The sequence below is a fragment of the Oenanthe melanoleuca genome, chromosome 21 (genome assembly GCF_029582105.1).
Source record: "Oenanthe melanoleuca isolate GR-GAL-2019-014 chromosome 21, OMel1.0, whole genome shotgun sequence".
Classification (NCBI taxonomy): Eukaryota; Metazoa; Chordata; class Aves; order Passeriformes; family Muscicapidae; genus Oenanthe; species Oenanthe melanoleuca.
In genome coordinates this window covers 3,231,811-3,252,014 of record NC_079354.1, presented here as the reverse complement: position 1 = coordinate 3,252,014, position 20,204 = coordinate 3,231,811, and the positions used below count along the sequence as shown (strand labels likewise).

General features: G+C 50.0%; 1 protein-coding gene across 3 annotated transcripts in view; it reads right to left on the bottom strand.

Annotated features, from left to right (window-relative positions):
• Positions 1-3,081: 3,081 nt before the first annotated feature.
• KAZN (kazrin, periplakin interacting protein) overlaps positions 3,082-20,204 on the bottom strand; it is a 195,339-nt gene continuing 178,216 nt past the window's right edge. For all 3 annotated transcript variants that reach the window (XM_056508342.1, XM_056508344.1, XM_056508343.1), the window contains 7 exons: positions 16,131-16,322; positions 8,381-8,517; positions 7,849-8,019; positions 7,386-7,575; positions 6,478-6,608; positions 5,693-5,743; positions 3,082-5,112 (listed from right to left, as the gene is read on the bottom strand). In XM_056508342.1, the coding sequence (XP_056364317.1) occupies positions 4,945-5,112; positions 5,693-5,743; positions 6,478-6,608; positions 7,386-7,575; positions 7,849-8,019; positions 8,381-8,517; positions 16,131-16,322 (1,040 nt within the window). In that variant the 3' untranslated portion in view covers positions 3,082-4,944. The remainder of the gene's footprint in view (positions 5,113-5,692; positions 5,744-6,477; positions 6,609-7,385; positions 7,576-7,848; positions 8,020-8,380; positions 8,518-16,130; positions 16,323-20,204) is intronic.

The window sequence follows — 20,204 nt, the reverse complement described above, 5'->3', positions numbered from 1 at the left end:
GGATAGTGGGGGGTGTCCCTGACCACGGCAGGGGTGGATGAGATGGTCCCTAAGGTCTCTTCCTATCCAAACTATTCTGTGATTTGATGATTAATAGAGTTAACAGCTAATTAACACCAGAAATATAATACATACATATATAAATATAATGTATGATGGAACGTGGCAGGGCCCCAGCTTTGCCCCCAGGATGAAAGCCCATCCCAGCCTGCTCCATGATGGGCTGCCTCAGATCCCATTCCCAGCACACATGCACTGCTCTGTACTTTTCTCTCTCTTCCTCATTCCTTAGTCCCTGCACCCTAATTTCGAGTCCTGGTGGGGCTGCAGGCTGGGAACCTGCCATGCAAGTAGGAGAAAAGAGGAAAACCATCCACTTGGGAGGCATTTCCTCACGCTGCTGCTGGGAGGGTGTGACCTGCCAGCATCTCCTGGCGGGTGAGGATCCAGAGTCCCCGGGGCTGCCGGGACCTGGCGCTTCCTGCACAACCAGTTCAGCCACCGTGCCAGGTCACCTCTGCCTCTTCCAGCACACGCACGTCTGCAGCTGGAAAAGTGTGTAAATAAAACTCTGTGATCACAGGAATAATAAATAACCTGCTGCTTCCTCCTGGAGCCGCTCCGGGGGCTGCTGCGTCCCACTGGTGAAACTCTGGCTTGGGCAGGATTTGGGAATGGGAGACCCAGGGCTTGAGAGAACATGGCTGGAAGAGAAGAGTGGTGGTGTCGTGCAGGTGGTGATTTAAAGGAGCTGAGCAGAGATTAATGTCGCTTTTCAAAAATAGGAGCAGATGGTGAATTGAGGGCTGATGCCCAAGAACAAGGAAAACAATCACTAGCAGTGATAAAACTCCAAGGAAACCTTCTTACCTGGGTATGAGGCCTTACTGCAGCTCCAGTGTCCCAGCTGGATGGAGTGGAACCTCTCAGTCTGTGCTGTGCTGGTGCTCATGGCTGTGCCAGGTCGGGGCAGTGGGAAGGCACAGACAGGGCTGAAGGGGGGACAGCTCAGGGACAGGGGCAGAGCAGGATGTCCCAAAGGATGCTTGCAGTGAGGGATGCTGCCAGGCACTGCTGCATCCCCTGGGCTGCACAGCTGAGGACTCAAAGGTGCTTCCAGTGCTGGCTTTTACAAAGCAGCACCAGTGGAAAACTCCTCCAGGGAAAACACTGAAAAGAGGTGAATTAATGACAGGCACATTCCAAAACTTTCAGCTTTCCTGAGCAATAAACCAGCAGCCTCAGCAGAAGCCCTTGACACCACCTTGACTCTCCTTTTGGGGAGGTACCACCATCACCCACACTCTGTGACCGACCCCATGCCAAACCCCACCAACCTCATGATTTATTCACCTGTTTGGGGTGCATCACTTTAGCTCTTTATCACCAAAAACCCAGCCCAGGAAGATCACCAGCTAAAGCTATGGGGTGAGTAAGTGCAGAGGCAGGAAATGTCCCAGACTCACCCCTGTTCCTCTGCTGTGACCTCTCAACCCCTTTCCTGATCCACAGGTTCCCAGTGCAAGGCTGTGGCACGGCAGGTAAGCCCAGCTTGTGATGCAATGTCAGCCAGAGGTGATGCACAGCTGGGTTACACACCAGGAGAGGGTGCTGGGGACACTGGTGTCCCCTCCCTGGGGTGCCCTGGCCACCCCACACAACACCCCATGTCCCATGGTGTTGGGATATTTGCCTTTCCCAGTCTAAAGTCCTCGCCAGAGAAAAGGCTCCTGTAAGCGTGTGCAAAGTGCGAGTCACACCTCAAACAAACACACCAGAAACTCGGGGCTGCTCACACGGTGGCAGCAGAGCAGCACCGTGCTGGGGCCACTGCACCGCGGGGATGAGGCTGATGTGAGGGGATGCAGCTGATGTGAGGGGGATGAAGCTGATGTGAGGGGATGAGGCTGATGCGAGGGGATGCAGCTGATGGAGGGGGGATGCAGGAAGGATGACACTGATATGGGATGCAGCAGGGATAAGGCTCCTGCAGCCTCCACTGCCAGGGAAGAGCAGGCTGAGGACACAAAGCCATCAAGAAGACCCCTCTCAGCCCAGGACATCACAGACACAGGCAGTGTGACCCCTCTGGTTCAGGAGGTGACCCCTGTGTTACCCTCCACAGGGTCTGGCACAGTTCCCACAGCACAAGGGCTGGACTGGACTGGCACTCTGACACGTTCCTGGCTCCTAAAGGGCTCCAAAACTTTTAAAACCACAGGTGGGATGGATGAGCACCCCATCCCATCTCATGCACAAAGGACAACACCAAATCTCAGCAGGGAACTGCTCCAAGTGCAGCAAATCCCACCATGGGCTGTGTCCAGCTCATGTTTGCTGTGCTCAGGAGTTGCCCTTTGATGCCACTCATTAATGCTGGATTCCAGCTGCAGGTGATGGAGCTGCAGAGCCAGCTGGCTTCTCCTGAGTTTCTCCTATTTTTCTTTGCTCCAGCTCTCCCCATTTCAGACTATGGTGGCTCTTACCAGCTGCTCCCAAACCCAGGAGGCTGCTTCTGTTGGAAATAAAAGAAGAAAAGGTACATCTCTTGATCTGTACCCTGATTATGGGCTTGAAATTCATTGCAGGTTGCCTTTGCTTCAGCCTGCAAAACAGCCAGTGACCCCAAAATGACATCAGATCTCACTGGAAATGCTGGCACAGCCCTGCAGGTGACCAATGTCATCTGAATAATAGTAACAATAATAATAATAATTTATCAACCTGTACATTGATAACAATAATTTATCCAGTTGGAGAAAAACAATTTCTCCATCCCTTTTGTTGTTCTTGATCCTTCTCATAATTATATTTTCCATATCTGAGCAGGACATCTCCTGGCTGTCCTTACTTACCTTAAAGCCTTGAAATCCCATTTCACAGGGATGCAGACAGTCCCAGCCTCCTGCCAGAATTATTGCAGGGAGCAGGCATTTGGCTGGGAAAAGCTGGCCCAGCCTTCTGAATCCTCCCATCACCTTGGAGCCCCCAAAATCAGATGGCACTCAGGGTGTCCTGAACCCTGGTGCTTCAACAGAGATGCAAACACCCATCCAGGCTCTCCAATTAAACCACATGGAGTTCATCCATACTTTAAAATAAGCTTTATTTAGATCTTTTATAATTTTATATTTGCATCCATGCCTTCAAGGATTCTCCCCCACTCACAGGGGGAAAAGTTAAATCTAATGTTACCCATAATTCATATGCTATTTAGCAAAGTTCTCTTTTAAATAAATCATCCTCTTAGTAATTTTTAGAATTACTTCCTAATTTACAAAAAAGCTGAAATGCAAAGGAAACTACTCGATAACAAGGAGATCGCTCATCTGTTCTGGTGGTTTAGAGTTTAAATTATAAAAAAGGATAACAAAGAAAAACAAAAACAAAACCCAAAAAATAACAAAATGTATAAAAATGCTTCTCTGCAGAGAAAAGATGCCATGGGGCAAAGCCTGGGGTCCCTGTCACCCCCTCCATGGCCCCTCTGCATCATCCCTTGGAATGGAATACACAGCGCGAGGGCATCGCTTCAGTTCGCTGATTTAAGACAAAATACCCTTTTTTCTTTTTTTTAAACCAGGGTGCACGTACTGGAATTAAGAAAAATAATACACTATTATAGTTCATTAAATAAATCTTAATACATTTTTTTTTTTTTTTTAAGAGCTTAAAATTATATTGTAAGCATTAAAGCATAAGGTACTTATCTTGGCATAAGCAGAGCACGGCACGTGTTAGTGGGGAGGGGAAGCGGCCGCTGCGCCGGGGGGTGGTTCGGGGGCAGTTCCAAGGGATTTGGAAAAACAAGCTCCACCTGTGCTTCCAAATCACCCCAAAGCCAGAAAAACCTTCCCAGTGGGGACTCGTACCGATTTCCCCAGCCCCCTCCGACGGCAGTGACACCCCAAACTGCAGGGGTGGCCGGCCCTATCCGGGCAACGTCTTGGGATATGGGATATCTTGGGATATCACCTCTCCCCTTGCTCCCAGCTCGTGCCGGATCCCCCTAAATTTTACTTGAAGAAAAGGGTGAGCCCCCAACAAAAGCAGGGCAAAACAGAGGGCAAAGCTCCCACCACAGCTTGCCCCCGTCTGATTTTCCGGCACGTGTTTAGGTTTGCGTTTTCCAAGGCGTTAAGTGCTCCTGGGGCAGCTGAGGGGGCCTGGGCTGGGGGGTCCACAGCCCCAATCCCCCCCAACAGCAACTTCCCAGGACAGTACAGTACAAACACCCCCTTCCTCCTCCCCGCCCCATCCCAACCGACGTGGAAAAATATAAAAATCCCAAAACTTCTGCAATAATTTAGTTAGAATAGCTCCTCTGGGTTTGTGCAAATAAATTAAAACAACTAAAAAGGAACGTTAAAACACTTATTTCCAGACCGGCAGATGTAACAACCAGCCCGGGTCGCCTCTGCGGGGCTCGGCCAGGAAGACATCACAGCAAAGGAGATTTTCTTGTTGTTGTTTTTGTGTTTTCTCTCTAAGATCCCTCAGCTGGGCAGGTCCTTCGTCCCCAGGCGAGGACATCCCGCGGGCTGGGCTCCGGAAAACAGCGGGTTTCGGACAAGAGACGTCACAAGCACAAAGTGCACAATATTCCTCATATTTACAGAGACACAGCAGTCCTTCAAGTTTCAAGTTTTGTCAAAAGAACAAGAAAAAAAAAAAAAAAAAAAAACCAAAAAAAAAACCCCCTCCCAAAACAAGGACAAAAAAAAAAAAAAATCCAACCCAAACTGACAAACTGAAGCGACAACAAAGGATTTACCGGGATGGGAGAAAAAAAAAACCAAAAAACAAAAAAAAAAAGGGGGAAAAAACCGGAAGTTACGACACAGCTGCATCGCTCCCAAGACAACAGGTGACACGCCCACAGGTGGGACAGGGTGTGGGGTGTGGGATATGTACATGTGCAGGGCCAGAGGGGCTCTGGTGCTGTCACCAGTCCGCGTCCTCCTCGATGTAGTAGTCGGGGGCTGTCCCGTCGAACAGCCCGGGGTCCAGGGACTTGCGCTGCTTGCCCCGGGCAAACACTCTGGAGATGGAGCCAAAACCCATCTTCTCTTTCTTCTTTTTCCGTTTTTGGTCTTCCAGGTCTTCTAGAGACTGTGGGAGGAGAAGACACAAGTTTGGGCGTCCAGCTTTTCTTTTCCTCTTCACTCACGTCAAGGATGATGGACCAAAAAAAAACTGGGTTCTGCTCCCAAAAAAATGCACATCTAGATCCCACAAAATGGTTTCATCCAGGTCCAAAGTAATGTTAAGATCCTGGACCAAAATACAGTAATATTCCTGAAACCTGTGTGGTGGAATTTGCAGTGGGCCTCCTCTCTGCAGTTCTGGGATTTTGGCCTCTTTAATTCAACTGGATCAGGATTCCAGCTCTGGGAATAAATAGTCAGAGCATCTGTCTGGACTGCAAAAATATCCCAATGTTTTAGGGCCAAATACAGAAGAATAACATATTTTGGCTGGAGCTTATAAAAATCAACACTGCAATAGGCCTGAGCTCAGTGAATGCCTATGGCTTTACCTGGACTTTGGGGCAAATTATGGGAATATGAGACATCCCAGATTTACAATTCAGGATGACTTCCATTCATTCTAAACTGGTGCCACCATCCCCAAGCACTTTCTACACAGGAAGGGGTCTCACAAGCAGGATTTGAGAGGATTTGTGCCCTACCTGTACAATTGGATTGTGCAAGTTCTTCTGTACCGGTCCAGGACTGTCTCCCTATGGCACAAGGAGATGGATCCATTGAATCAACCCTGACACAGCCCAAAACCCTCCAACCCCAGGGCTAAAGGCAGGATTGTTGCAGCTGAGCTGCAGTGGGGCTGGGATAAACCCCAGGGCAGCAGCTTTCTAGGTCAGCCAAGCCCCAATGTGCCTCTACTCCAAACCCAGTGCTGTTTAGGGATGCAGAGGCCCCACAGACTGCCCAGAGCCCATTTTTCTAAAGCATGGCAGCCCCAGCAGGCAGCCCCACAGAAATACCAGAGCCTATGTCCCCAGAGCATGGCAGCCCCACAGAATGCCCAGAGCCCATCTCCCCACAGCAGAGTATGGCAGCCCCAGCAGGCAGCCCCACAGAAATCCCACAGTCCATCTCCCCAGAGCAGAGCAGCCCCAGAGGATGCTCACAGCCCATCTCCCCAGAGCAGAGCATGGCAGCCCCACAGAGTGCCCAGAGCCCATCTCCCCAGAGCAGGGCAGCCCCAGCAGGCAGCCCCACAGAAATCCCAGATCCCATCTCCCCAGGGCAGGGCAGCCCCAGCAGGCAGCCCCACCGAAATCCCAGATCCCATCTCCCCAGGGCATGGCAGCCCCACAGAATGCTCACAGCCCATCTCCCCAGAGCAGGGCAGCCCCAGCAGGCAGCCCCACAGAAATCCCAGATCCCATCTCCCCAGGGCAGGGCAGCCCCAGCAGGCAGCCCCAGCAGGCAGGCAGGGCTGTGCCCTTACGTTGCAGAGCGAGTGTGTTCGGTGCCGGGGCGAGTTGATGTCGCTCGGCGTGGACGAGCGGTCGCCCTCGGCCGCGGAGGCGTCGGAGATGATGGACGGCTGCCGGGAGTGGCAGGGGCTCACCCTGACCGCTGCGAGGCAGGGGAAAATGGAATTAACACCAGCAAAGTGCCACTGCCCGAGGGGTCTCAAGAGGACATAAAGGTGGCTTGAAATTCAGGTTTTCCCCAATGGCTGCCGAAGAGACTGGAGGAGGCTGCTCTCTGAGGTTCTCAAGGTTGTTTATTGCTCCTTATCTAAGAAATTCTTTCTCTAGCTGACAGCAGTCTGTTCAGTTTGAGATCCAGGGCAGAATGCCTCAGCCTTGGGCAGGGCTTATCTTATATACTCTATATTACGTACCTAATATTTACAATTACTTTCCAATACACAACAATTTTATTACACTGTCCAATTCTGTCCCAGTCCAATCCAAGAATGCCAGCTTGGCATTCAACATGGATGGCATAAAGAAGAAGGAAAAGAAGTACCACACCCAAAATCCTCCTTGTTAGCCATGAACCCCCTAATACAAACATTCCTAGAAATCCACCTTTTCTACCTTCTAACAGTCTAATTTATACTCTACTTATTTTTGTGGCTTGCATTTCTTCCTGCAATGTTGGCAGATTTCTCCAGGGACTTAAGTCCAGCCTCCAGGACCCCTGGGTACCATGCCAGGACCTCTGAGACCCTTGCCAGGGAGGGTCTAGCAGCATTCAGGGAAGCCAGGGGAACACCCTGGACACCCACAGCAAAGCACTCCCAAAAACATATCTGGGGAGGAGCGGTTTTGACCCTCTTCCTTCCTCCCCAGAAGGGGTTTGGCCCTGAGAGCCCGCCCGTGTCCCGGTGCGGGGGGTGCCCACCTTGCCGGTCCGCCGAGTGCGGGGGGTGGGAGTGGTAGAGGGTCTGCTGGCTCTGCCGGATGGCGGCGGTCAGCGGCAGGTCGGCCTGCACCACCCACTCCTGGTTGCCGTTCAGCACCGTCTCGCCCGGCATGGCCAACGAATGGCGCTTGGGCACGTCCTTGGTCAGCGTAGCCAGGGACTGCTTGGCCTGGGGAAGGACATGGAGGTGGCGGTGATGGAGCGGGAAAAGCAAATGAACATCTGGAGCAGCAGGGCAAGCACGCGCTGCACACCAAACCCACCCTCCCCTGGGCAAGCCAAGATCAAACTGTGCTGCTCAAAAATCAGCTCATTTTTGAGCGATGCTGCCCATGCCAAAGGTACCAAGCTCCTTTTGAGAGACGGAATATTTTCCTCTCAGTACCGCAGCAGCGCAAGCACTGCAGCAAACGCTCAGCTCTGAGTTAATTATCCAGCTCACCATGGCCAGCTCGGCCTCCAGCTCCTTCATGCGGTTGTCCTTCAGGTCGAGCTGGGAGCGCAGGGCGCTGGCGTGGTCCGTGGCCTCCTTGGCCTGCCGCCGCAGCTCCCACTTCTCCCGCTCCAGCAGGTCCTTCTCCTTGGCCAGGGCTTTCACCGCGTCCTCACTCTCCTGCGGGAACAGGGCACGGCCATCAGGGAGGGAAAACCCACCTGCTGCTAAAAACCCCCTTGGGGAACACCCAACCACGAGCAGTATCTTCAGGTGTCACAGGAGCCCTGTGCTGCCAGGAATGTCAGCCCTTGTTGGGGAGATCCAGAAGGCAGCTGGTCCCCAAAAAGAAATGCTCACCGTGCACCTGGTTAAAACTACATCAAATTCCCCAGGTCTGCGGAATTTAACCTTAAAGTGCTGTGGTCCATCCCAACTCCAGCAAGAGTCCAGCTGGGGCTTTATTCTGCCAGACTACAAACGAGGTTCCACACTCAGCCTGCTGCCAGCCCCCTGTGCTGGAGCTGGGCTGTGCACTCACTTTCCTGTGCTGCTCGTAGTTGCGGATGAAGTCGCGGAGCTGCTCCTCCCGGCTCTCCAGGGTGGCGTACAGCTGCTGCATCTGGCTCACCAGGTCTGTCTTCTCCCCCTTCAAGCGCTTGCGGTCGGCTTTCATGGCTGTGGGAGAGAGGGTCACTCCAGCACAGGAGGCATGGCAGCCCCTTGACTCCACCTCCTTCATTTTTCAAGGGAAAAGCACCAAAATTACAATTCTGGGCGCTGGGCTGGGAGAAGGTGCTCAACTCATCCCCATCTCTGCACTCCTCAAAATGCCCATCACTGTGGCTCCTCATCACTGCCCATCCTCCAAGGGGCAGCTCAGACCCTGGGAAAGGAGGTTTGGGAGCAAAATGCAGCCTCAGGGCCTGGTGCAGGAAAACCTGCTGCTCCCTTTCCAGGATAAATAAACCACCAGCAGTTTATTTTTAGCAGTGAGGCGGATTCTGGAGCACTCCCACGAGCCCAGGGCTCCCCAAGTGTCCCCTGCCAGCTCAGTGATGCTGTGTCAGGATGAGGGGATGGAGCAGAGGCACGTGGGATGTGATGGGTGTTTCCAACAGCCCTGAGAGGAACCCAAAACCTTCATGTTTTCCCTCCTCATTGCACCAGAGGGATAATTGCTGACCACCAGCCCTGGGACAGTTGTGGAAGGCTGGTAATCAAGGCAGAATGACAGAAATCTCATGTGGACAAAGAGTTTGTATCAGTGCTTTACCCAGTGCTGAAGTTTAGGACCCAGATCACAAATATTTCATTATATAATCCTGCTTTTCCACCCTGAGCAAATGCAGCTAGTGTAGGGATGCAATGAAACACCCTCTGCCCCTCCAACTCTCCTTGTGCTCATTGTATTGAATCACTGAGTCTCACAAGTTGTTGTTTCTATTATAAAAACATCCTAAATGCCCCCAAAAGTCTCCAGGAAAAAATAACCCCAAAGCCACCAGGAGCTGTGTATACCACAAAAGCTGCCAGAAGATGATGCAGCATCATGAGTGGGACCTGTCTCCATGCACACATCCAACCCTTCCCCATCAGATTACAGAAATCACAGCAGGTGTTCCAACCCTGTGTTTTCTACCCCCTGTAATGAGTCACTTCATCTTAAACTGCACCTAAGGCACCTTTGGGCTCCTCTCAACACGTGGGGATAATAAAGACAATGTCAGAAATACAAGGAAACTGTGACTGTGGCACTCTGAAAGGGGAATTAATTTCCATCACGCACCTTTGGCACTCTTGGCTCTGAGCCTTTGCTTCACCCAGCACAGGGGAGCTCTGCTCCCACCCTCCTCTGGCTGGGAACCCTCAAAAGGCATTTCCACCTGCGTGTAAGCAGGGAGAGCATCATTATTTGATGTGCAGTCAACCTCCCAGGCACCCTCAGGCAGAACAACCTGATAGCAGGAATCACCCAGCCCTGCACACGTGCTGGAACAGACCCCAAAACCAGAGCAGCCCTCCCAGCCCCACCCAGCTCTGTGCAGCTCCCACATCCCAACCCAGCTTGTCACAGTCTCCAGGAGAGGTTTATTCAGGTGTGAACTTCTGTGCACAGGTTTTACTCTACTTCTTTAACTATTTCTTACTCTGAGTGTGTGCTGGGAAGATGAACAATAAATCAAGTGCTTGGAATGGAGCTATAAGGAAAAGTGGGGATTTGCAGGTGAGAGGAGAAAAAGATGGGGGAAAAATTGGACTAAAAGATGCTTAGGACTATAGAGATTTTTATCTGTTAAAATTCAAGAGCTGAAACTCCTTGGATCAACTATTCTGCCATTAAGCACTGGAAATAAATCAGAACACTGAAAGCCAGAAAATGAGGTAGGAAATGCTGCAAAAGTTCACATTGCCTTGTGACAAGGAGCTCTTGGGAGTCCTCCTTGCCCACTTCAATGAGCATGACTCCTCCTGGGACAGCTCAGCCTCTTCCGACACCAGAACTTCCCTTTCTTTTTTCCCATCTTAGGAAATTACTACAGAAACCCTCTAAAAACAATCACAGCCACACCCATGCCTTTGAAAAAGTCCTTTCCCACTGCCTGTGTGTACTTAGCCACCACCTTCCCCTGCCCAATTCTTTCACAGGAATTAAAAACTTGCTAAAAAAGAAAAATTAATGGTAAGTTGACAGAACCATACTGGGGTGAGATCAGGATCCCATAGACACATATATATATATCTATATAAGTAAAATTTAATTTCCTCAAGGATACTGGGAGGCTCTTATAAAAGTTTAAGTCACATTTGCCAATCTCTGAAGCTGGAGGCGACAAAAGAATCCTAATTAATTTAATTAAATAGTGAATCTCCTATAGCATACAAACTCCTTTAATTAGTGCAGTGTTCAAGGCCCTTAAAGATTTACAGAAAACACGTAATCACTCACCAATTAAAAAAAAAAAAAAAGAAAATGCTCTGAAGTACTGTTAGAAGAAGGGTAACTATCTCCCAAGGTTGAGTATGTATTGATGTACTAATATTTACCAATTATGCCAGTGTATCAGTCTTACAAGAAGATTATGAGGTTTGAGTATTAAAAGAGCAGGTTTTTTCCTATTAACCCAACAGGACAATTTACCATTTGTTGCATTTCATATTTGAGAGATTTGCTGAAATTAACAGACTTTTTTTACTCCCCTCTATTACTCTCCTTCCTCCAAGAATGATTAGCTCCTAAGCTTAAAGAAGATTTATCAGTCATTTGAGAACTTCATTCCAAACCAAATTAATAGGAAATTAATTGAAAAAGGCAGGAGAAAAATAAAAAGTGAGGCAGAAGTGAGCTGTGAGGGCTGCCAGCAGCTCCTGGACTGAGCCCCACTTGCTGCAGCAGCTTAATTTGTCCTTAGCAAACAAGCCCAGCTAATTACTCAGTCGGGGAAAACGAGCCTTTGCAATCCATGGCCAGCCAAGGAGGGATAAAGCAGATTTTCCCTGGCTATCAGGGCCATCTGAGGAGCTGAAATGCCTTTTTCCTTTAATCTGGTGATCCAGGGCCAGGTTTCTGTATCCCAAACCCCCACAAGTATCCAAATAAACTCCCCCAGCCCATCAGCACAGCAGGCTCTGGCCAAACCTCTGACCTCTTCATAAACCCAAGAAAAGAAGCAAGAAATCCTAAACCCAGACCATGAGTGGAAAGTACTTCTCCTACTTGCATTATTAATTTTCCCCTCCCCTCTGAAGCACACGGCAGAAGGAGAGGGGGGACCCAGCAGCTCCCCTTGGGCTCAGCAGCTCAGCACAAGCCTTGGCAGCAAGGATGGGGGAGATGGGCTGGGGGGAGCTGGGTGAACCCCCCAGCTCTCAGCACCATCCCCACCTGCACCAGCTCACCCTGCTCTCCTGTTATCTGAGCTTCCACCTCCTGCCACTTGATCTGCCCTGGGTCCTTTGGGAGAAGAATGATGGACACAGAGACGTAACAGGACCAGCTCTGTGCTGGGCTCCTCCTGCAGCCAGAACAATTAAAAATCCACCCCCTGGTGCCTTGATTCCCAGCTCTATGTGAGCAGCCAAAATCCAATTGCTCCAGTGGAGAGGTACAGCCTTGTCTGGGACAGCAGCAGGGCTGGAGCCACCCAGTGATGCCAAGTGTCACCACCCCGTGGCCCCAGGCTGATCCCACCATCCAACAGCTTCCAGCTGGGAAATAGCTCCTGCATCCTAAACCCAGGCACCACCCCCCAGGATGGGGGATGCTCTAAATACTGCCTTTCCTCTTTGGAATTAGTAGGATCAGATTAAGGGGATATCAATTACAGAACATCCTGATGTGGACAAGACCCACAAGGATCACTGATGTCCAATCCCTGGCCCTATGAGGTGGAGGTGAGGGTCCCTTGGAGGACAGATGAGTAATAATTAGTTTGATTACCTTGATAATTTGATATTAGATAAAAGAAGCAGCACCTCTGCCCAATTTCACACTCCTGGGATGAGGCAGCAATGTCCACACTCACACCAGGGCACTGGCAGAAGATGCAGCACACCCTTGAATTCCAAAGAGCAGCTTCCTGTAACTCCCATCTACTTCCAAGTCCTTCTCTCACTCCACACAATGTGAATTTTCATGCCAGGAACAGAATCAGAGCTGACTGTATCACTTACTGAATCACAAACTTATTTTCTAATGCAGGGAGGAGCATCCCTGGGAACCCCAGCGATGCCCCGTGCAACAGGAACGTGCAAACCTATCCTGTCCCATTAACATCTACTTAATTTCTCCTGTTTCTTCCTTGCAGCCATGAAATCCAATATTGCCACCATGACTAACCATAAAATCAGGGTGGCAGGGCTGCTCCTTGCTCTGCAATTAAAGAGGCACGTGTGGCCCCAGGGCAGCTGTCACCATCAGGAAGATCTTGACATTGAAAACACCGAGGTTCTGTGGGGTCAGGCAGAGCCAGCACTCACTCCTGGGTGTGTGGAGGTACAGGCCAGGCAGGAATGAGAGCCCAGTGCCAAATTTCAGGAAGAAGTTAGGTGAGGCAATTCTCCTGGGGGAGTTTACCTGGTAACAGCCAAGGGCTTTCCCAACCTGACCCAGCAGTCAGCAAGGTGGTCAGTGAGTTCTGAATACTTCAGGTGGGCATACAAAGGAGAACAAGGTTTTCTCTAGAGATCCATGTCCTTAGAGTGGAGATGGCTGAGTCCATGGCTGGGACATCCATCTGCCAGGACATCCATCCAGTGGGACACCCCTCTGCCAGGTCACACATCCTTCTGGGATATCCATCTGATGCAACCCCATCTTCTGAGTCATTCATCCACTGGGACACCCATCCACTCATTTTTTTGCAGTCCATCCCCTCACTGCAGCAAGTTGAGGGTGCTTTGGATCTCTGCAGGAGGCTTTCCCCAGCCCAAATATTATTCCTGGGGAGTCACAGCTTTGAGCTGAAGATAAGGGAGGGAAAAAACCAGGCTACAACCCATTTGTGGAGCAGAAGCAACCAACCATGAAGTTGGTTCATGCCTTTCCAAGCAGCAGGGAAAGCCAGCCTGAGGTTTCCACCCTGGCACTCAAAAAGGAAACAGAAACCAGGTTTGCTCTCTGCAGGATAACCCCACAGGCAAGCTCCAGCATATTGGACAAACCTTCCCAGAAATGGGGTTTATGCCATTAGCCCACACACTCCTGGATGTCACCCAGCCAAGAGGCTCCTTGAGTCCCCCAGGCACTTGGGCACAGGCCCTGCCCACAGCAGGACCAGCAGTAATAAAGCTGTCTGCAACTTCTCCCATCAGGGATTTCCACACTAGAAATCCAGACCACATCTACACCTTTCCAGCCAGGACAGGGGCAATAATAACTGCACTAATGCTGGAATTCAGAGTCCCAGCCATGGCACAAGGGGAGAGGGTGGTAGGATGTAGAACTATGGGGTTTTAATTGGATGTTAATGGATTTTAAAAAATGCAAGAGATGGAATTAGCCCAGGAAAAAGTGGAATAAAGATGCACAAAGCACATGCTGACAGAAATAAAGAAACTGGTCGAGCTGCTCTTGCCAAGCACCCTGTGCTGGGCCAGATCCCTGCTCCTGCTCTCCACAGCAAGGACTTGTTAGCATGGCACAGGGAAAATGCAGCACAGGCTTATCAGCTTCACCTCTGTGCCAAATGCTGTTGGGGAGGGCTGGAAATGCACCTCCAAAGGGAGACAATGAACCCACCCTCCATGGAAACCATCCCAAACCAAACCCTGTGTGGCTGTGCAAAATAAAGCCTCTTAAAAGCTGCTGGAGTCCCCAAAAGCAAACCTGACCAGAAAACCCTCTCTGCTTCCCTCTGCAGCATGGCCTGGTGAGCCAAGATCCATCTCAACCAGCTGCACTGCACTTCCAGGCTCAGAGCCAGCAATGATGACAGATTTCCATATAATTTATCTGCTAATGACATTCCACAGGGCCCACCACGGGCTGCTGCAGGCACAGGGATGCTGCAGCTGATGCTGCTGGTGAGGATGAGCCCTTGGTGAGGATCTGGGCTGGGGTGCAGGAATGCAGGCTGTGAGGAGCAGCTGCTCTTGGGAGATGCTCTGGCTGCTGGACTCAGCTGACACAGATCCCTGAACCATGGACAGTGTGGCCAAGTTTCCCTGTGCTCCTGGCACAGCCTTATCCTGCAGTTCCTTACTTCACAAACATGACTTCCCCAGTGTGTCCATCAGCAGAGCTGTCTCCCCTGGCAGAACCAGCCACCAGACACTGATTTCCTCCAATTTTGGCTACGTTTCTCTCTGGACAATTTTTCATGGAAAGGAAAAAGGATTTTTCCCCTCTCAAGTTGCTGATTTTGTTTTAAAGTTGTCCATCTCAGTCACTGTTGCCAAGCCTGCTCTGCTGCCCAGAGCCTCCAGCCCAGATAACTTTCCCAAAAACCACAAAAACTCAATATTGCAGGACAGGGAAGGAGCATCAACTGAAAAAAGCTTCCTGCTGTGTGTCAATCCAAGTGCCAACTGAGATTCTCTCTTCCTGGCCACCACATCTGCAGAGAAGTCCTGGAAAACCAAGCTCAGAGGCTTGACTATAGGCAAATAAAAACCCAATAAAACCCCAACATTATATTCCTTAAATTCCTCACAATTTTCAAGCCAAACTCACCTTTTCTCTGGACTATCCTCCACAGAAGCACATTGCAGCTTCTGAGATGACTTCTTACTCTTATTTTTTTCTGTGACTAGTATTACAATAGTTCTGCTTTTCTGCATTTTGCACTTATCAGCATTTCCCCCCCTGCCCCATCCACATGGAGCAAATATTCCCTAATTGCAGTTTTTCTCCTCCAGTTACAGTTCTATAAACCCAGAGCATTTCCTGCTGCCTGAGGCTGCCCTGGTGCTGTGGGGGGAGGCAGGATTTTGGAGGTATTTTGGCTGTTGCTGACATATAGAGATGTTTTTGTGCATCAGAGAGTGATAACAAAAAATTTCCTGAAGTGCTTTCACCAAATACTGACTCAGCCCAACTCCCTGTGCCTCTGAGCATCTCAGCATCCTGGACAGGGGGAGATGCAGAGGCCCCACAGCTCCCCACGTGCTGCTCAACCTCTGAGCCTGAAAACTTTTGACAGCTTCTCCTCATAATCCACAAACAGGAGCTGACAAGTGCAAGTTACACTCGGCATGCTGGGGATTTGAGATGATATTTAGAGCCACAGCAGTGCCAGGGTTTGATGTGTGAGAGCCCTCCCTGCTCAGGATCATCCCCTGGCTCCAGCTAACAAACCATCCTGCCTGCATTTATTGTCAGCTTGCTCTTAGAGTGGAAAAGCTGCAATGTTGTATTTTGCTCCACACTCCTGGGGCTTGCTGTGCTGGTGAGGAAGGGAGAGCACAGCCTGACTGCCACAAAAACCCCCAAAGGCAGGTGTGAAGGAACGGGGAGACCCTGCACTCACCTGGAGGTAACCCCATGTGGGACAAGGACAGGAAACTCACAGCTTCCCTCCAAGAAGTCCGAGGGGCTCAAACCCAACCCAAACCCCACCACCAGCTGCATTTCAGCTGCTGCTCAGCTCCACTCTACAGCTGTGGAGGAATTCCTTTGCGCTGCTGCACCCAGCCCTCACATCCCATTTCCCACTGCTGCACCCACCCCTTGCAGGGGCAGGAGAGCAGGGGGGACGGCAAGGAGCACCTGGTGAACGCACTCAGCTTTTCCTGTCCTCATTCATCATTTTTGGAGCTGAGGGGTGCAGCAGAGGGAGGTGCAGCCTTACCCTGCAGAGCCTCCTTGGCCCGCGCCAGCTCCTGCTCCTTCTGCGCCAGCTGCACCTTCAGCTCGGTGGCCGAGAGCACCTCGGGGGACTTGCTGCCGTGCGTCTCCTCCAGCTCCTTGCTCAGCATTTCCTTCATCTGCCGGAGCAGGTGAACCTCCTCCTGCAGCTGGGCCACCTCCTCCCGCAGCAGCGCTGGAGGAAGAGCAGACACAATGTGAGGAAGTGAGTGACGGCTCCCGGCACAGCCCCGCGCCCCCGCTGCAATCTCAGAACCCAAACCCCGGGGAAATGCTGCTGGGGGGGCTCCTCCCTGCTGGCAAAACTGCTCTGCACAGCCCAAAACCTGCACCACGCTGGGACTGCACAAGGGAGAGGATGGATGTGACAGGAGGGCGGTGGGGAGCCTCCAATGGGTGATGGTTTTTGCGTTAAAAAAATTTAAAAAAATGTTAATGTGTAATAATAATAGTAAGGAGAAAACAAGGACTTCCTATCCAAACCACTCACTAACAGGGCTGGGGTCCAACAGAGTCTGGGGAGCTCCCACTCATCTCAGCTCTGCCTCCAGCCACCCACACGCTCAGGGCACACTCAACAAAGCCACTGTGAGACTGGAAAAGGGAAGATGATAGTTCCATCCACAGCCCCAAATCCTGAATTTCGCAGATTTACACCAGTGACTGCTCACACCTCCAAGCTGCTGCACTGGAGGAGCACTGTGGCAGAACCCAGCCACATCAGGCACTGGAGGAAAGCTCCAGCACCTTGTTTCCTACAGCTGCACCACTGTTCCATGTAATAAAGTGCTTTTCTGCTATTTCCACATTGCACCCATCACCCTCATCCTGCAAAACACTTTTGGGCTGTGCACATGCCACTGAAATCCTCCCTCTGAGTCTGGCTTTGCTTTCCCCCTCCTTTAAAAACAGTTGGAGAAAAGCCCTTATGCATCCCAAACTGACTTATTGATTTCATAGACTCATGGAATGGTTTGGACTGGAAGGGACCTTAAAGACCATCCAGTCCCACCCCCTGCCATAGACAGGGATACTTTCCACTAGACCAGCTTGCTCTAAGTCCAACCTGGACTTGAAAACTTCCAGGGATGGAGCATCCACACCCTCTTGGGTTGGCACCATGAACACGGGGAGAAAAAACGACCCCATCAGCACACAGGTCACAGTTACCAGAAAATGAAACAGAAATTAAAACCAAACACCTCCTCTCTAAACCACCGTGCCTGTGTCCTTCCCCCAGTGCAGCAATGAGCCTGGAGGACACCAAGTGCACACAGAACATGGGGATTTTCCCCTTATCCCTCCTGGGTCCCTCTGCATGCACATGCAGCGTTTCCTCTCAGCAGCGCCGGGAGGTGACGCCGGCGCAGGACAGGGAGAGGCAGCTCCCCCCGGCAGGAAGGCAGAAAATCTGCTGCACATACTTGAAATGCTTCCCAAATGAAAACTGGCAAGGCCCCATTCTGTAAATTATTTAGCAATAAAGTCACTAATGAGGAACAGTCGAGCTCCGGGCCGGGGGGTTTGGTGCAGCCCAAAGTGCTTTATTGAAATCCGTGCAAAAAGCAAGAACTGGAGGAGGCTGAGGCTGAGGATCTTCCCCAGGGATGGGAGAAATGCAGCATGTCCCCTGCAGCCTCTGGGAACCCTGAGAGGATGTGATGGGCTCACACAGGGTGGAGTATTTATTGTGCAAAACCCACCCAGAGCTCTCCCCAGCCACAAAATTCCCCTGCAGCCCCACAAAACATCCCTGGCTACAACAAATTGCTGTTTTTATATTTTTTTTTCCCCCCACTGATAAGTGATTTTCACCTTTCCTTACATGCCACTTCACCAAGGGCTATTCCTGGGAATAGCAGATGAGGATGGCAGGGCAGCTTGCACAGGGGTGACTGATCCCCTTGGATTCCTGCAAACTGCAGCCTTTTGGTGGGAACCAAGAAAATCCCCACACAGCAGGAAGTGATCTGGGAAAGGGAGAGGGGAGACAAGACCAAGGACAGACAGCCCAGAAGGATTTCCAGAGGGGTCCTTGGGCATGACCCAAGGTGCTGTAATGCACTGCCCAGTGCAACCCCCCAAAAATGCACTGATCCCCTCTGGTCACAGTCAGAAACACTGAAAAAACTGAAAAGCATCTCTCCTCCAAAACAGGCATCAAGGGACTTTCATCCCCACTTAGTACTAGGCTCCTGATCCAGGCAGAAACTGCTGAAGGATTAAAATCTCAGATCTATGAGAAGCTACAGATGTAATCTGGAGAGGAGCATGCAGCACCACGCTCTGCTGCTGGCTGCAAGCCAAAGCCTGTGGAGAACCTGAATTATTGATCAGCCATATATCCAAGATTCTTACTTTTTTAGACATATAATTTGAGATAGACATATACATATATCTGTAGAAAAAAGGATTATACTTTGCAATATATAGTTATATTTGCTACATATATATGGCAAAGCCAAATCTGGTTTAAATATATATATATATATATATAGCTATATATAAAATTGGAAAGCACAATCCATGCAGCCAAGGTTAGACAGGAAAATCCCTCTTTCCAACTCCCTCTCAGGGCTCCTGCCAATGTCATGGAATCACAAAGTGGTTTGGGTTGGAAAGGAGCTTAAAGCTCATTTTGTTCCACAGGGTTGGGCTGATTTACAAATGTCAGGCCCTTGCACTGATCCCCTTGAGGAGATGATGCTGTGGGGTGCAGAGGGAGCTCATTTTGAGCCACTGTGGTGTCCAGGTGTTGGGCAGGGACACCTTCCACCACCCCAGGATGCTCCAAGCCCTGTCCAACCTGGCACTGAACATTTCCAGGGATCCAGGGGCAGCCACAAACTCTCTGTGCACACAGCTGTTATGACACTCACTTGTTTACAGGATTTCTATCACTCCAATGCTTCCCCTGGTATTCTGCACACCAAAATCACACCAACTTTCCCCCTCAAAACAAATCCCCCCCCAGCATGGAGCACCTGCTCTCCATCACTCTCCTCTCCAAGCTTCCATCCCACCTTTCCAGCACCTCCTGCTCACAAGGGTCCTCTGGAGAAATCCCATGTTATTGGCATAATTTGCATTAAGAGACTCAGCTTGAAAGGGAAATTTTATCTTCACTTTAAAACAGGGGGGAGGAAACCCCAATTGCTCTGTCAAATTTAAGCACCTAAATAAATGACCTGAAACAGGGCACTTGCAGGCAGCTCTTAGTGATCCTTACAGAAAAGTTCCAACAGCTGGGAAAATGGGGTCAATTATTCAGGAGCCTCATTTCAGCCTCTATTTCTTTTACATTCAGATGGACTCCACACACCCCCAATATGATGCAAAAGGAATCAGAAGAGAATATTTTTAAAGGTTTGTTTTTTTTTTTTTTTGTTTTTTTTTTTTTTTTTGTTTTTTTTTTTTGTTTTGTTTTGTTTTGTTTTGTTTTGTTTTGTTTTGTTTTTTTGCAGTTTATCCTTGCAAGTGTCACTATGTCAGGGTGCAAAGTTAAATTTGCCATTAGGAATCACCTCCCAAATGCAACAACCTCAATGTAAAAAGCTTCCACAGCACTTTCCCCCCCAACATTTTTATCTCTTTAAAATTTTCCCTCCTCTTTTTAACCTATTTTTTGGTGGGGAGGAGTGGGTGGAATTGGGTGCCTTCTGTAATTTCTGACCACCCTGAAAAGGAGATATTACCTTGCATGGACAAACCCCATCACTCATCCCAACCCCTTCCAAATCTGCTGCAAGTGGGCAGAGATGAAATTAATGCAATTCAAACACTTCCCAGAGCAACTGATGGAAACAACCATTCCCACTGAAATAATTGTCTGTTAATTATATTTTAGTTGATCACATTAAACTTCCATGACACTGCTGGATTCTGCATCCTTTATGCTACAATGATGGGTGTTAACAGACAACACCAATGAGATTATTTTTTTTTTTTTAAATTGTGGTGAACATCTCCAGACAGCATTTGGGGCTGAAGTTTCCACTCCTGCTCCTGCAAATCCCATCTTGGACTCCTCTGGGCAGCAGACCAACTCTCCATGCAG